This window comes from Aspergillus clavatus, genomic scaffold, assembly GCF_000002715.2.
Source record: "Aspergillus clavatus NRRL 1 1099423829805 genomic scaffold, whole genome shotgun sequence".
NCBI classification, from domain to species: Eukaryota; Fungi; Ascomycota; class Eurotiomycetes; order Eurotiales; family Aspergillaceae; genus Aspergillus; species Aspergillus clavatus.
The window spans coordinates 4,217,117-4,232,907 of NW_001517094.1; the positions used below are offsets into that span (position 1 = coordinate 4,217,117).

General features: G+C 48.7%; 7 protein-coding genes across 7 annotated transcripts; 4 read left to right on the forward strand and 3 right to left on the reverse strand.

Moving 5' to 3' along the window:
* Window positions 1-333: 333 nt before the first annotated feature.
* On the forward strand, window positions 334-1,569 carry ACLA_032210 (ketohexokinase; the record flags this gene model as incomplete). The annotated part of the gene is made up of 6 exons (XM_001269911.1): window positions 334-380; window positions 449-845; window positions 901-1,059; window positions 1,121-1,182; window positions 1,240-1,350; window positions 1,401-1,569. 6 exons carry the CDS (start codon window positions 334-336, stop codon window positions 1,567-1,569), a joined length of 945 nt encoding a protein of 314 aa, XP_001269912.1.
* Window positions 1,570-2,029: 460 nt separating this feature from the next.
* ACLA_032220 (ribosome biogenesis protein BRX1) lies at window positions 2,030-3,167 on the forward strand (the record flags this gene model as incomplete). The annotated part of the gene is made up of 2 exons (XM_001269912.1): window positions 2,030-2,256; window positions 2,321-3,167. The coding sequence occupies 2 exons, from the start codon at window positions 2,030-2,032 to the stop codon at window positions 3,165-3,167; spliced, it is 1,074 nt and encodes a 357-aa protein (XP_001269913.1).
* Window positions 3,168-3,977: 810 nt separating this feature from the next.
* Window positions 3,978-5,166, forward strand: ACLA_032230 (F-box protein; the record flags this gene model as incomplete). The annotated part of the gene is made up of 2 exons (XM_001269913.1): window positions 3,978-5,045; window positions 5,119-5,166. The coding sequence occupies 2 exons, from the start codon at window positions 3,978-3,980 to the stop codon at window positions 5,164-5,166; spliced, it is 1,116 nt and encodes a 371-aa protein (XP_001269914.1).
* Window positions 5,167-6,276: 1,110 nt separating this feature from the next.
* Window positions 6,277-7,204, reverse strand: ACLA_032240 (Rab family GTPase; the record flags this gene model as incomplete). The annotated part of the gene is made up of 5 exons (XM_001269914.1): window positions 6,277-6,407; window positions 6,463-6,543; window positions 6,606-6,995; window positions 7,047-7,116; window positions 7,184-7,204. The coding sequence occupies 5 exons, from the start codon at window positions 7,202-7,204 to the stop codon at window positions 6,277-6,279; spliced, it is 693 nt and encodes a 230-aa protein (XP_001269915.1).
* Window positions 7,205-8,002: 798 nt separating this feature from the next.
* ACLA_032250 (putative Chromo domain protein Chp1p) lies at window positions 8,003-11,834 on the forward strand (the record flags this gene model as incomplete). Its single annotated transcript, XM_001269915.1, has 4 exons — window positions 8,003-9,589; window positions 9,716-10,786; window positions 10,838-11,169; window positions 11,222-11,834. 4 exons carry the CDS (start codon window positions 8,003-8,005, stop codon window positions 11,832-11,834), a joined length of 3,603 nt encoding a protein of 1,200 aa, XP_001269916.1.
* Window positions 11,835-12,184: 350 nt separating this feature from the next.
* Window positions 12,185-14,100, reverse strand: ACLA_032260 (putative ATP-dependent Clp protease; the record flags this gene model as incomplete). Its single annotated transcript, XM_001269916.1, has 2 exons — window positions 12,185-13,581; window positions 13,656-14,100. The coding sequence occupies 2 exons, from the start codon at window positions 14,098-14,100 to the stop codon at window positions 12,185-12,187; spliced, it is 1,842 nt and encodes a 613-aa protein (XP_001269917.1).
* Window positions 14,101-14,950: 850 nt separating this feature from the next.
* Window positions 14,951-15,784, reverse strand: ACLA_032270 (FAM207/SLX9 family protein; the record flags this gene model as incomplete). Its single annotated transcript, XM_001269917.1, has 3 exons — window positions 14,951-15,478; window positions 15,539-15,568; window positions 15,659-15,784. The coding sequence occupies 3 exons, from the start codon at window positions 15,782-15,784 to the stop codon at window positions 14,951-14,953; spliced, it is 684 nt and encodes a 227-aa protein (XP_001269918.1).
* Between the last annotated feature and the right edge of the window lie 7 nt (window positions 15,785-15,791).

The window sequence follows — 15,791 nt, forward strand, 5'->3', positions numbered from 1 at the left end:
GCGAGGCCTGCTTGTATCGAGATTTTAGGTGGTCGTTGGTTAAATCGACTGGATTCATCGAAAGCGCTATCAGTCTTAAGAGTTCGGCAGATAAGTAGGAGGCCGATACACAAATTGACTACCTTCTTGCAGCTTGCCATACCTGTTCTCGGCGTTGTTGTCAACAATTCCACGGCCACAGTTGATGTCGCCTGTGGGTCATGACTAATCTGCATCAACAACAGCTGCCCCTCCTTGAACATTAGTGGTTGGAGTAGACAGTGCCTATCATCATCATCATCAAAGCGAGCTACTTTTAACTTGCTGTTTTGTAGATATTGGCGCCTGGAAATCATGTCGTTGATTGCAGTAGGTGCATGCTATGTTGACACAATCTTAACGTCGGTTGGAAACTCATCCCGAATGCGTTACCTTCAAAACATGAATCTGGCTCACCATCCTGTCTCAGGATCCCTCACTATCCAGGAGAAGATGAGAAACTGCGTGCCTCACATATTACTCGTCGACGGGGAGGAAATTGCCCAAATACACTAGAGGTGCTCCAGCAACTGGTAGCACATAGTTCGTCCCCCTCGAAGATCTCCCTGCATCTGGTTGCAGTTCTTCCTTCAAAAACGTCCATTGCCTCGCAGCAGATTGTTTCAGCATTCGAGCCTGGCGTTCGATTGGATCATTGTATTTATCGTGAGGATTTCAGTGAGCCAGCGTCAAGTTACATCATCAAAAGCCAGTCGTCTGGGAGCAGGACGATTGTGAACTACAATGAGCTCCCAGAAATGACAATTCAGGAGTTCGAAGCCATTGCAGACCAAATTGGTGCTCAAGCTACCTGGTATCACTTCGAGGTCTGTATCTTCTACTTTTAGTTCACCAAGCAGGAAACTCATAATATATGTACAGGGCCGGATTCCAGAAGTAACACTAGCTTGCATCTGTTATCTTCGTCAACAATACTCCTCCGTTCGAATCAGTGTTGAAGTTGAGAAGCCTGCACGCCCAGGCTTACAAGAGCTGGCTATGGAGGCCGACGTGGTCTTCTATTCGAAGAGTTGGGCTCAGGTGGGATTCTTCCTCTTCCTACCAAATATGACTTCGCTGATATGTGCTGGATGGTGTTCAGGGACAAGGTTATGCTTTTGCTGAGGAATGTCTACAGAAGCAATCAAATTTAACAGCCAACGCGTACGTCATCTCGCACATTAATCGAAGGCCCGTTAGAATTAATTGATACACCACTAGGACCCTTCTTTGTTGTACATGGGGCCAGGATGGTGCTGTTGCTCTAGACACGGTATCTGGCAATATCATACACAGTCCCGCATACACAGCCTCAGATTTTAAAGTTGTGGAGTAGGTCTTTCTCTCCTCTTATGATCGTCATAGATGCTAATTGATGAAAGCTCTATCGGTGCCGGCGACACATTCAATGCTGGAATGTTGTACACATTGCTTTGTCGAGAAGATTGGGGCCTCACAAAAAAACTACGCTTCACGAATCGACTTGCAGGGACGAAAGTAGGACAGGAAGGTTTCTCGAACCTTGATAAAGTGTTAGATCATTTTTCTTGAATATGAAATATGGATGAAAGACGTTATCCCTAGTACCACGTGTTTCCTCAGCTATGTGTATGCTACACATGTTTCTCCAAATGTAGTTATATATCTCGGGGTGGATGAATGTAAGCCCTGGGTTCGCTCTGATCGCACTCGAGTTTTGGCGAGTAAACCAAAGATTGCAAATTTGTGGCACTTAAAACAGATTCTGATATGTGAGAGGAATCAGACTCGCGCCGCCAGATCAATAGTCCGCTTCAGAGCACTTCAAAGTGGTTGTGTGCATATCTACTGCATGCTAACGGTTTCCTGTTCAGACAGAATCACGTGCTCACCGAGCTACTCCAAAGGCGGTGAACTCTAAAAAATTATTCTGCCCGAAACTTTTCGGTCTCCATCAAGCGCATTTTGTTGCGACGATCCGCAAAGCAAAACTCTACCTTTTGACCTCAATCTTCTCATTCCATAATTCAAGATGGCGGCAGTATATAAGACAGTCAACAAGAAGAAGTCTCGGCAGCCTGCCGAAGATGACGAAATGGCAATGGAAATCGAAGAACTCCTCGCCGGAGCGGACGATACCAGCGATAGCGACGAGGACGAAGAGGAGCAGACTGCCGAAGCGGCCAAGAAGCAGCTCGCTGCTGGATTCATGCCCAAGACTCGGGTCCTCATGTTGACTTCAAGAGGCGTGACATACCGGTATGTGCATAGTCTTCCTCCTGCTGTCAAATTCATACATAAACTGATAATCACGATTTTTTAGCCATCGGCATTTGCTGTCGGATCTCTGCTCCTTGCTCCCACACACACACAAAGAAAGCAAATTAGATACGAAGAAGAAGACCGCCGGCTACAACCTACTCCTGAACTCGCTTGCGGATCTGCATTCCTGCAACGTCATTTTCTTCCTCGAAGCTCGCAAGCGTGGTCAAGATTTGTATCTGTGGCTCGCTCGTCCTCCTAACGGCCCTACGATTAAGTTCCACTTGACCAACCTGCATACAATGGGTGAACTGAATACCGGATTCAGCGGCAACTGCTTGAAGGGTGGTCGGGGTGTCGTCGTTTTCGATCGGTCTTTCGATGAACAGGGCCCCGTCATGAGTGAACCCGGCAACGAGTATAGAGGTTTGATCAGAGAAATGCTGCGTGGGGTTTTCTGCGTCCCCAAGCGCGGTGTCAAGGGACTGAAGCCTTTCATCGACCGTGTTATTGGTGTGTTTGGCGTGGATGGAAAGATTTGGATCAGAGTCTACGAGATCAGAGAGTCCGAGGCAGGAGGCAAGAAGGATCAGGATGATGAGACCGTCAAGCCTATCCCCAAGGGCAAGGACAGTTTGCCGGAAGTTTCTCTCGTGGAGGTCGGCCCCCGTTTCGTTCTTACACCAATCGTTATTCTGGAGGGCAGCTTTGGCGGTCCCGTCATTTACGAGAACAAGGAGTATGTGAGCCCGAACCAGGTCCGCAGTGAAGTCCGCTTGAGCAAGGCCGCTCGCTACGCGAAGCGTCGTGATGTCCAGACCAACCTGATCTCGAAACGGACCACACTGGGCTTGACGGAGGGCGAGAGGAAGCCTGATGCGCTCGACACCAAGAAGCTCTTTTCTTAGAATCACGGCGACTTCACTTATATTCACGCTGCTTTCTTGTCTTCTTTTCTTCCGTGCGCATTAGATTTGATATCCTGAGGGGATGTACATGTGATGCAAGGGGTACATTGTTTTGGTTCATACTAAGGCGTCCAGGTGTGAAAGATAATTCAAAAGTTCCACAAGATTCAATAATCTGCCTCACATGATGTGTTTGGAAAGGATGGCCAGGCCATATCATTATTTTGTCCTTGTAGCAACATATCAAGGGCGAAGCATCTGCGTAGTGTATACTCTCGAGCAGTGCGGTTAAAGCCTACATTCTAATCAACATTCTCGTCTAGTACCCCTGGTAGATACACATCATTATTCGGGATCCTGGACATCAATGAAGACAGCCAAGTAAGGGACGTAGATTAGATAAGCGGGGTATATATATGGACCGTTCACTGTTCTGTCCACGGCGTCTCCTCATCAACCATCATGGCAGCGTTTTTGCCATTCAGCCTTTCGTGGCTGCGGTGCTGTCAAATTTCTTCTTTCGTTATGTCTCTCACTATGTCTACGCTGGATCAATCTACTCTCAGTTCTGTTAGCCCCAAAGGCGGGGTCTGCACTTAGATATATATCCTTGTTGCGACGACAGCGTTGAGTCATTAAGACGACGACGGTGTCAGCCTCTGCGATTCCACCTACTACGCAGTCTATAACAAGGCTATCTAGAATATTCTTTCGACAGACTTCATAATAGGTTGGTTCCCAAGAGTCTTTGCTGTCGCCGAGTTGTGCTGACTTAGCGCTTGATACAAGACTATTGAATCTATCTTCACTATGTTAATCGACCATCTTGCGACGGAGCTTTTGCTCCATATTTTCCGTTCTTGCGACAGAGTCTCTGATGTCCTTAATTTGGCTGCAACCTGCCGGCGATTTCGGCGTGTCTTCAACCAATCCAACAAGCTACAAATACTCATTAGCATCGCGGAAGTCGAATTCGGGCCGCTCGAGGATGCAGTCCAACTCGTCACGCACAATGCAAGTCAGTCGGCGCACATCATGCGCAAATTGCCTATGTCCGAATCGCTTCTGAAACAGGTGGTTCAGGTCGGGCTCGTGGCTCGGAAATGGGAGGCCATCTACCCAGTCAAGAAATGGAAGGCTGATTTCGAAGATCGGCGCTCGCTCACTGATGATGAACGATTCCGCTTGCGTCGCGCGGTCTACCGCTTGTGGTTATATCACCGTGCGTTCCATACGTGCAACTTTGACCGTTTCTCCCGGAGCCTTCGCCATGTCGTCACCGAGCGCGCACAGCTCCTGCATAACTGGTCCACACTCGAATTGGCAGAAGTCGAGGACGTCCGCTTGATTATCACAGACATCGTGCAGAACCATATCTGCCCCAGTAATGGGACGATCCAGCGCAAGTTCCGTAAGCGATATCCAGAGAGCAATCATCAATTGTCATTCAATATCCATCTGAATTATCCGCCACCGAGTACTCATGGCGATTTGACCGGATCATCGGACAAGAAGTACCAGTCAATAGATCAGTATTTTTATTCCGCTCACCCTGCGAGTGCGAGAGAGTCACCGGCAAAATACAGGTCGCGATTCCGCAATGATTTCTTCCATGACCCCGGGTATGAAGGCTGGGGCGACGAGATCCCCCATTACTACGTCGTTCAGGACATGATGAAGCTTGACCCAGGGCAGGTTCTCTGGCTGCGTGAACATGCGCCTATGAAAGACCAAGTAGAAGCATTTATCCGATCCTTGGGTGACTGGTTTCGCGACAACGGAGAGACCTTCGGAGAGACACTTGAGTGGGTGATGAATGAGCGGGGCGATGACATTAAGGAATTCCGGGCTGCGATAGCAGATAGAGCGGTGGGAATCGTTTGTATTTTAGATGATTGAAATTGGGATTATCTCAGAGACTTGAAATGCGACTGCATAACTATCTACACAGTCTCAGCATGAGACTGCTCGCCCAAACAGGACACCCGAAATCCAGTAATAGTTAACACCGAGGCTAAAACAAAGTCAGAGTCTGGACTGTGGGCAACCTCTGACCGACTCGCAGATTAACAACCCCCCCCTGAGGCACCAAGACCCGGAAAAGTACCTCGCTAAACCTCTCAGACCTCAGTAGTCAGTTGTCAGTACTGTCTCACTCTGACGCTCCCCAAATATCAACGGGCCATGAGGCTAATCAACCCATGAAACCAGAGTCCACCAATAAGCTCTCTTGCAGCGGGGGATTAATGTGAACTAGGATCCTCCCTAGCTTGAAAGTTAAGCGTAAGGTAGGATCGCTTATTTCTGAGGCTATGGATGAGAGTCTCGTTCTCGTAGTTTGGACTGACTGTGGCGGATTCGATGGGATTACCAAAAAGTTCAGGAACAAGGATATCTATGTATGCCAGATCCTTTTCCACTTCCATATCGAATTCAAGGCGTTATCAAGCATATGCAAGTCGAAGCACAATTAATGTCATTATTAACTAGATGAAGCGTGTGGGGCACCGTCGATGTGGAAAGTGGAGCCTTAGGCCCACAAGAACGTCGATGGTCATTTACGTGAGCACTCAGCAGCCAGAACAGTCAACAGAAGGGTAGAGTTAGATAGATAAATTTATTGATTGATCATGGATAGATAGTCGCAACTATTTTTTTGTGGACCTGAATCGTCTGAAACCGAACTGTGAGCATATACTACTTATTGACGTTTAGCAAGAGAAAATCCAAACCCCCAATGGAGAGCAAGTCGCAGACAAGCACAAGAAAACCCCGACTAGAAAAGATGGATCAAGAAAGAAGCAGAAACGAGAGGATCGAGGATAAAAGAAGAATCGATTCCACCAGGGCAAATAAAGACAGGTGAAAAAAAAAAGAAGAAAAAAAGGGAATAAAGAAATGGTGGACGAAACAGTGTCCTGGGAGTAATCGCCTACAGTGCCCATGTCCCTGAATTGCCGTTCCCAACGTTCCTCTTGTGTATCATATCCGTAGGGGCTAAGTAACAGACAAAAAGAAAGATCAAGACCATTCAATTATCACATTGCAGAGTAAAAAGTCGTTGCGCCAGGCGTGTCATCCCTTGAAGTGGCAGAGCTTGCCGAAAATTTTAACAGCAACCCTGCTTCGACTCAGTATCCGGTGTCTTGCTGACTTCGATCGTGCGTCCGCTGCTCAGAGTAGCCTGCCCAGAGTCACCTCCCTCAATAATAGCCTTGCTGGAGACAATGCGGTAGATTTCTAAGGATATGTTAGTACTCGGAGGACAAAACCATAAGTATGTGAAGAAACGAACCTGTCAGGATGTTCTGGAAAGCAAGCTCAACGTTGCTTGCATCAAGGGCAGATGTCTCAATAAAAGAGAGGTTGTTCTCGCCTGTCGAGTTCAAAACATGTCAGCAACGCCTAGCTAAATCGTTGATTGAATTCGCAACATACTGGCAAACTGCTTGGCCTCATCTGTGGGCACAGCGCGAAGATGTCTCAAATCACTCTTGTTTCCGACAAGCATGATGACAATATTGGAGTCAGCATGGTCGCGGAGTTCCTTCAACCACCGGTTGACATTATCATAGGTCTGGTGTTTGCTGATATCGTATACAAGAAGGGCACCAACAGCACCGCGATAGTAGGCAGATGTGATGGCACGATAACGTTCCTGACCGGCAGTATCCCAGATCTGTGCCTTGATCGTCTTGGAGTCGACCTGGATAGAACGAGTTGCGAATTCGACACCGATGGTAGACTTGGAGTCCAGGTTGAATTCGTTGCGGGTGAAACGACTCAAAAGGTTAGACTTGCCAACACCGGAGTCACCGATAAGCACCACTACTCCAGCAAAGGAGGGAGATTAGTTGCAAGCGCTTGCGAAGGGAGCACCGTAGCGGAAAGGGATGAATAGTTGCGGCGACTGCGCGGGGAAAGTGGCAACATTACCTTTGAAGAGGAACTACCTCATATCGAAGTTAGTGATACACAGATCCTTGGCAAAAGAAGCAATTTCTCGAAGTACTCACGTCATATTCATCATTAGCCATGGTTGTGAGTATGGGAGCTAGAAAGCTCGAAGAGGGCTTTCAAATCGGGGATTTGACGTGGCTGAATGAGGAATTGCAAGGGAAACTTGAAGTCCTAAGAGAGCAGAAGTATGAGCTTAAGGGCAGAAAGAATTATTGACAGAGGAACTCAAGACTCAGCAGATAAAGAATCTGAGACAGTATACTCACAGTAAGATCCAAGAAATAAGGTGAGAAAGGAAGATAGGAGTTATCCTGATGCCTTTAGGGATGAGGCATCCTTGTTCTCCCTGACTGCTTTCCCGTGCTTGTTGCTAAGCCGAGTGGACACTGCCTGTTGCGGATTAGTGCTCCAGTCACGTGTTGATGGCTTTCTGCTTCACTACTAATTACTGCTGTGCTGTATCTGCCTGATATATCCATCCTGTCATTGAAGAGATAATAGAAGTCTTTTGATGAACTGACTAGGTGAAGCAAGGCGTATTAGCGAGGCCTGCAAGGGGAAGACTCATTGAGTTCCCATTTATTGTCATTGTTGCTGTTTGTGAAAGTCTTCATACAATATCTTCCCTCCGCGCACGCCCTCTTCACAATAGTCCCGACCAATCTATGTAAGGAAAGCCAATTTTCCATCAATCGTGAGAGTCACAGGTCATCATACAGCCGTTATTTTCACCTTGACAGGCTACTCGGATCAAATGAAAATCCGGGACTGAATACTTCCCTCACACTGGCGGCTACATCTTGCCTTGTTTCTTTCATCCCAGCTGACAGGAACCAATGCGAGTTTGCTAAAGATCATCTCCATCCAATGTCGATATGAGTGATGAGGATGATATCTCAATTACTTCGACAGCCCCCAGTGAACAGGAATCCGAGTATGAAGTGGAAACAATCCTTACAGAACTCGAATTTGATGATGGCATTAAGTATCTGGTGAAGTGGGCTAACTATCCCATCGAGAGATGCACTTGGGAGCCAGCCGACTCTTTCTGCGCTGACCAGACCCTGATTGATTGGAACAAGAAGAAAAAAGCGATTGCGGAAGGCAAACGTATGGAATTTGATCTTGACGGATTTGAGAAACATTTGGCTGCCCTTGAGGACGCCAGAGAGGATAGGAAGCGACGAAGGGCCACAAAGAGGAGAAGACTTGGCTTGGAAGAGCCTCAACAAAGCCCCTCTGCTGCGGAGAGACCCCTTATTGATATCGTACTAGCACCAGAAAGCTCTGGATATGCTGCAGTGTCCCAGAAAGGACCATCTGCCGATCAAGTGCCGCAGACACCTGCAAACGCAAGAAGTACCCAACCGAACCATCGATTGTTTCCTACAAAACAGCCTCCGCCCCCTGTATCATTTGGAACTGCTCCTGCCCCCATTCGCCCCCGGAGGATGAACAGCTCTGAGACACCAAAGTTGTTTAATCTGTCCACAAGGTGGAGGTATGAGAAGGCAAAAGCTGATGAGCCACCTCCTGATATGAATAAACTGGAACTCTTTCGACCCTCTGACTGGCCGATGAGAAGTGGGCTCACTGTGGCAAAGATAGGGCCTCACAAGGTCAATCCACCGACGTTGGCGAGTGAACCCAACACTGTCAGGCTGGGACCCCATAGTGTTAGCTCACCAAAACAAGGAGATTCAGGCCCAGCGAGACTAGGACCTCATAATGTGAGCTCGCCAAACTTGACTGAGCTGGGCTCCTCAAGATTAGGATCTCATGATGTTAGCTCTCCTAAGCAGTTTGATCCCAGTGCAGCAAGAATCGGCCTTCATGATGTCAGCTCTCCGAGGTCTCTACACCCTGCTTCGGAAATGCTTGGATCTCACAATGTCAGCTTTCTGAACGGAGCTGACGAAACAGCAGGGAAATTAGGAGAGCATGACGTCGGGTCGCCGATGGACCTTGATTCAGAAGGGGACGCTCAACCACAGGATGGTGGAAGTTATGCTTCAAGTTCGCCCCAACTCCGACACAGCCCACGGCACGAGTCGCACAGATCTTCTAACCTGGGCTTGAGACCTGATATATGGAGATCAGCTAAGCAAACCTCAGACGATCGGTCATCAACTCGTATCCAGGGTAATAACTGGAGACTGGACACCCAGTCTTCCAGCCGCCGCATTGAGCCCGAAGATCCCGTTATACGCCAACTTCCGTCAAGAACCCCTGGCCCCAAAGCAATTTATACCCGACGACACAATTATTTCTGGAATCCGGGAGAGATCATGGTTGATATGTTCTATGGCCCTGACAAGAAGGAAATTGGACCGGCCAGGCTTTGTGGACTCAGCCAGACCAGCAGGGCGAAGCTCATGACCTCAAAAAAGGCTCACCGCATCGAGGCTAGGTTTCAGCATGTTTGTAACATGGAAGAGCACGACATTCTATGTGCATCGGTGGTAAGTCATTTTCTGAGCGTTTCTCATAACCAATAACCCTCGATTAGTACTTATTCCTCCCTCATCTCCCTGGTGCCTTTCGTATACATAGCGAGCTTTCTGCGTCGATCACTGACGGTTTCCCAGCCATCTAACCAAAAGTATAGCACTGGGTGGATTGAAGGTTTCGATGACACTGAGCCGAGCATCTATAAAATCGGAGAAGAGCTTTGCCGCAATCAACTGGTCGCAATATTATACCCCGCGCATCGGAAGCAAAACACAATCCTTGCCTACTCCCCTGGATCAGATTTTGCGTTCCTTGATGGAAAAATGAGAACGCCTGCTGGTGTGTTTTTACATGTCGCGGTCAGAAACGAGTTGCCATCGTTTGATGTGATCACTGCTCGACGTGAGGAGGAACGAACCCAAGCCGAATCGCGCAAACTGGAATCGTTGACCCGCCCTGTTCGCCAGAACGCGCCAAATCTGGATCATCCTTCGAGCACCAATATTGAAGGCGACAGATCTCACCCCACACATATACCGTTGATCTCTGAAGCCACAAGTCTTGTGCGTGAACGCTCAAAACTCCAGTCCCAAATACCAAAAGGAGACTCAAGCAACACCAAACCTACCATCATTGAGAAACCAGCCGTGCCCAAAGAGTCTCTGGTGCAATCATATAGTCTAGAGGTGCAGGGAACCACTCACCCATCCCCGCAGGGATTGAACAATCGGGAACGAGTGCCACCAGTTCTTGATCCCATGACACAGGAATCCGAAACACATGTTTCCTCACATGAGCTGGAAAATGCGCAGCTAGTCGACGAGCCCTTCTTGGTGCAACCTCAGACACATCTAGCATCTGAACGTGAAGTTTCTCTGATTAGCGCACATGACACGGGCCTGACAGAATCCAATACAAAAGCAGAGAACTCGCGACCCCAGCTAAGTGAGGGACCCGTTGACTTGGACCTTTTTTTCAAAGAGAAACTTGGCATAACCTACGATGTTCTTGCCACTGTCAATGGCCAGGTAAAAGCTCTGCCCACCGATGTGTTCTACCTCATGTTTCCTCTTGGATCTGAGATAGTCCAATCCGAATGCAAACTTCTCGAGGCATTCTTAAAACAGCACAATGCTCTCACATACTCCAGCTATCATCCCAATGACTGGGAACGCTTTGCAAGGACGCTGAATACGGGGATTGTTCTGGTGAGTCGAAGATTGGAGTGACAATGTACGGCTTCATTGACTTATTGATAGGCTCATGAGAGCTTTATGGATTATCACGCGTTGCCGCATTTCAGGGACCTTACCCGCAAGCACTTCAACTTTTGGAGTGTTTCTCTGACCAAACCACTCCAATTTGCTAGTCGACCTTCCCACTTCCAGCGCCTGTTCCCACACGGTGGTGTGATCCTAATCACGGAAGATTTCATGGTTCGTGAGCCAGACGCGACACTCATCATACTGGCATGGTTCAGGGATTGGATTAAGCCAAAGTTTCCAGGGAACTGGAAGATTATGTTTCGTCCAGACGTGCTGAACTGGCTTCTTCAACAGCCCGAACCAAAAGATCCAAGCAAACACGGAGTGTACGTTGCACTTCTCATGAGCATGTCCCTTTCCTGCTTCTGACATTCCTAGATGGTGGGCCATGTATGCTTTGATAATCCAAATCAACTCTGTGGGCTTAGAAGGAATGCCTAGAGAGACCCTCAACGGCACCAGCGACGAACATAGTGAAAGTGTCGTGATCTCACCCCCTAATATTCCACTCTACGGGTCTCGTACCGAAGATGACGACCCAAATATTCCTAAAGGCCTTACACAAGAATATAGGAATACCGATCATCTGGCGGAATTCTTCGCGGGCTGGGCATTGGTCCACAACCATTGTTACCGGCGGTTTGTTATCGCCACGGCAATGAAGCCCCTCCCGAGATGGGAAGCGTGGGAGCATCTTGAAGTCAGGTACGGAGCCAAGGACTTCCTCACGAGAGCATTCAAAATCGACTACAAATCCATATGGAATAAACTGCGCTCCGCGCCTGAGAAGGCGGACCATGTCTCCGATCCGAAGTCCCCAGGCCAACAACAGCAGAACCACACACAACACCCACAACACCCTCAGCACCCCGCATACACACCGCGAACACCTGCAGCACACGGACCTCCTGCGAATGCAGTCGACGTTTCCAAGGTCACTGGGTTCTCACATACTCCATCCAGGCTCCGCTATCCCGAGCCATATTCGTGATATGGGGGTGTTTCTAACTGCGTTTTGCTACATATCTAGCTGGTGATCTATCCAGGGGGGTTAACTTGACCGGCGTTTTACCCGTCAGTGCCCATGTCATACTATGTATCATACATATCATTACATCAGGAGCCTAAAGGGGGAAAGGTACTTTCATAATATATGAAACGAGCATGAAGAGTGTGCGGCGCTATTTCCAAGGTCCCCAAACGTCGTACATACTCCCAGACAACTGAATCAATACATTTCTCACTGTTCAATGGATATTTATTGGTCATTGGGTATCCAGCATGTCGTAATTGTATATATCACCCATAGTTGCTGCGACACAAGTCATCAAGCTCTCTGGTTCAGAAACCAGCTGCTCGATTACGGTATTCCCGAAAATTCGAAGTATTCTGTTGATTGACCGGACTTTGCGCCTTGGCTTTCCTTTCTTTCTCACTCTTCTCTTGCCGAGTTTTCTCCTCCCACTTGCTTTCCTCCGCCGCGATCAAGGAGTGGAATCGACCACCTTGCCCGCGGGCAAGGTAGATGGGTTTCTCTTCGCGGGCAGCAACCGCCTCAGTAACAAGCACGAACTTCACGCTGGACCCTGGCGTCTCGAACATCGCGTCGCTGAGGATAGTCTCCATCTCTGTGCGGAGGGCACGGGCCCCCGTCCCCATTGTGAAAGCATTCGCTGCGACTCTGTGCAGGGCTGAGGATGTGAAGCGGAGCTCGATGCCGGAGAGGGAGAAGAGGGTTATGTATTGTGCTAGCAGTGAGTTGCGGGGTTCGGTAAGGATACGGACAAGCAGAGATTGTGATAGGGTCGAGAGAGCAGCGGTAACCGGTATGCGCCCGACTAGTTCGGGAATAAAGCCGTAGCTTTGGAGATCAGTTGGGTTGAGAAGATCTAGGGCGTTGAAGTAGGTTGGTTCGCTATCAGGCGATGTAGGCGAGGATGCTGTGAAGAAGGGGAGGTACTTTTTGTACAGAGCCTCCTCTTCGGATCCCGACAGGATTGGAACCGGTTCGTTGCTGGTGTGATGAGAAGGATCGCCGGGACGGTGAGAGGTTGAATTTGACTGAGAGCGAACGGGTTGACCGAATCCCATCGACCCGCGCGATATCCGATCCATGATGACTTTGTGCAACCCCACAAATGCACCTGAACAGATGAATAGAATATTATCCGTGCGCACGTTATAGACTTCCCCCTTTTGTGAAATGTTGCCCGTATTTGATTGCGAAAATGATGCGTTTCCGAGAGGGTTATTAGATGGATATGAGTTGGGGGCGCCACTCGTTCGAGGAGCGCCCTTCTCCTGCTTTGCTTGGACTTGGACTGTTGTGCCCTCAATGATCTTCAGGAGTGCTTGTTGTACCCCTTCACCACCGACGTCCTTCCCATGACTGACTTTTGCGGCAGCAATCTTGTCCACCTCGTCAAGCACGATGATTCCTCGCTCAGCTTGCTCAACATCGTAGTTGGCGGCAGCGAGCAGCCGGTGAACGCATACCTCAGCATCTTCACCGATATACCCTGCTTGCGTGAAGGGAGTACAGTCCGATATGCTAAACGGTACTGAGAGGACTCTCGCAAGCGTTTTAGCCATTAATGTCTTGCCGACACCGGAAGGCCCTAGTAAGAGAATATTGGATTTTTCTAAATGAAGTGCAGAGGAAGCGCCGAGGGCCGAGTCATCTGGAATAGATGCTATCGGCTTCGGGTGGGGTGGCGGATGAGCGGTGCGCTGTTGACCTAGAAACTCATCTTTCAGATTGTTATAATCATTGAACTATGAACCAAAGCATGCGCACTATTTGAGAACATACCCTCCGCAGGATGGTGCTCGATTGCTTCCCTCCGAGCCCGTCTTGCTAGTAACTCCGCATTCTCCTCGTCTCTGCGTTGAAGTTCTTGCACACGCTGATAATGATTGAAAACAGCGACACTGAGTATTTTCTTCGCCCGATCTTGTCCGACGACAAATTGATCCAGGTATTGCTTTAACGTCTTGGGGGTGATCCGAGGAGCTCCAAAGGCTGGAGTAGAGCCTAGGGGCCCAGCGGTCGGCAAACCCGGCTCATATACCCCGGTCCATGGTTGATTTGTGAAATCTGATCTATTAAACTGTGAAGAAGTAGGATAAAGTGTGGAAGAGGAGAAGCCACGATGCCCAAGGTAGGATTGGCAGATAGTAGTAGCTCGGAGTGCGTGGGTATGCTGTGCCCTTGCAGCACAGTTTAAACTACGAGCGCGAATAGGTGGTCGCAGCATCGCCAGGTGCCAGATAACCAAAGGGTTACCTGGGCGACTCTTCAAGTATGAACAGTTAGAGAGCAGACTGAAGTTGATGGGAAGTTGGGGAAGCACAGAGGATGACGCGGTTGAAGGCAGATAAGCTGATAGCTTTCCCCGCAGCACGTGAGCCTTATCGGCCGACGGTATCCGCCGGGCAAAGACTTCTTCTTGATAAGGCGGTATTGTCAACGGCAGGCAAGGGGATGCTGGATGATCTGGTTGGAAATGCTTAAGTCTCAGAGGCACAGAGGAAGTGATGCGAGGGATACTGGATCATCGGGTCAAGGAAGAAAGATATGCCTGGCATAGAGAGCTGGGTTGGCTTAGCGGTCAAGGCAAACGATGGAAAATGGTAAACCACTTTCTTTTTTATCCTGGAAGGGATGGTTGAATTTCATATGGTCCTCTGGGAATAAGACAAAGTGACAAAGTGTATCCTAACAGTCATAAGAGGCAATGCATTTTTCGAAGACAGAGAACGATCAGAGATTCTGTGAGGGCCCCCGAGGTATCCATCGACGATAGTAACGGGAGTTCCTATAAAACGTCCGTGCCTTGGATATCGGCACCTTCAAAACAAAGTACTTTATTTCCTGATAAACGGTGGTGTCGTCCTAGAGCTTTTCCATTGCGGCAGATGTCCGGAAAGCCCTGGAAGAGGAATCCTCCGCACTGGCCAAATATAGGTAGGAAATTGTGCGACTGTTCATGTCCCGCATGGAACAGAGCCTTTATCCTATATAATCAACCATAGAATCATCTCGAACCAACCGGATGGCAGCGATTTAATGTTGCACTTGTGCATCTCTCGTCACAGCAGGCATCTTCATGAATTGGTTTTAAAGGCTGGCTGTTGCTCTATGGTTTGAGAAATGAAGTTCCGTAACGCTGCCCAACGGTTCGATGTTGAGCCAGTTTCGTCCTTAGACTCTGCCTCTGCTGTTGCATTCGTTTGGATACTGGCCATCTGCGCCATGTTCTTCGCAAACCGATCCCGCTCAACTTTCTCCAGTTTATGCCTGCGCTTCATCGCACCTGGTTTATGCTTAAGTGTCTTCTGTTTGATGATGTTCACTTGATTGCTGGGATCGTTCATCTCCATTTCTGTCTCGGGTAAGGCATCGGCGAGTGATTCCAGGTTGGCAATGAGCTTCTTTGAAGCGCGCCGGCGCTTTGGAGCCTTCGAGGAGCTCTTCTCAATTTTTGATACAAAGCTGGCGTGTTTAATCGATCTCTTATCCCTTTTTGTGGTCCGAAAGTCGTCCTCGAATGCACTAGCTTTGGGGGATGGGATGCCCTTCCCGCTGGAGGGCTTCTTGGCGATTGTCGCTTTCTTGATTGAACGGATCGGAGCCTAAAAGAATTCTGGGTCAGTGCATCATATAGCCGCGATTTGCGACAAGAAAGCTCTTACCATTTTGATAGTGATATGCTTGGGAGAATACTGTTGCGACTGTCAAGTGCAGAAACGACACAGCCAAGAACTGATCAAATGCATTTTCTTTGCACTAGTCTTTATACAGGCTAGTCCCACCAGTATCTGATAACAGATAACGAGATTGTCAACCGCCTGGATGACTAACCCGGTGCGTGATTTTCCCCTTTTCAGTTGAGACAGACAACAGTTGACCCCGTTCGCCTTAGTCCTGTTCCTAATCATTATTACC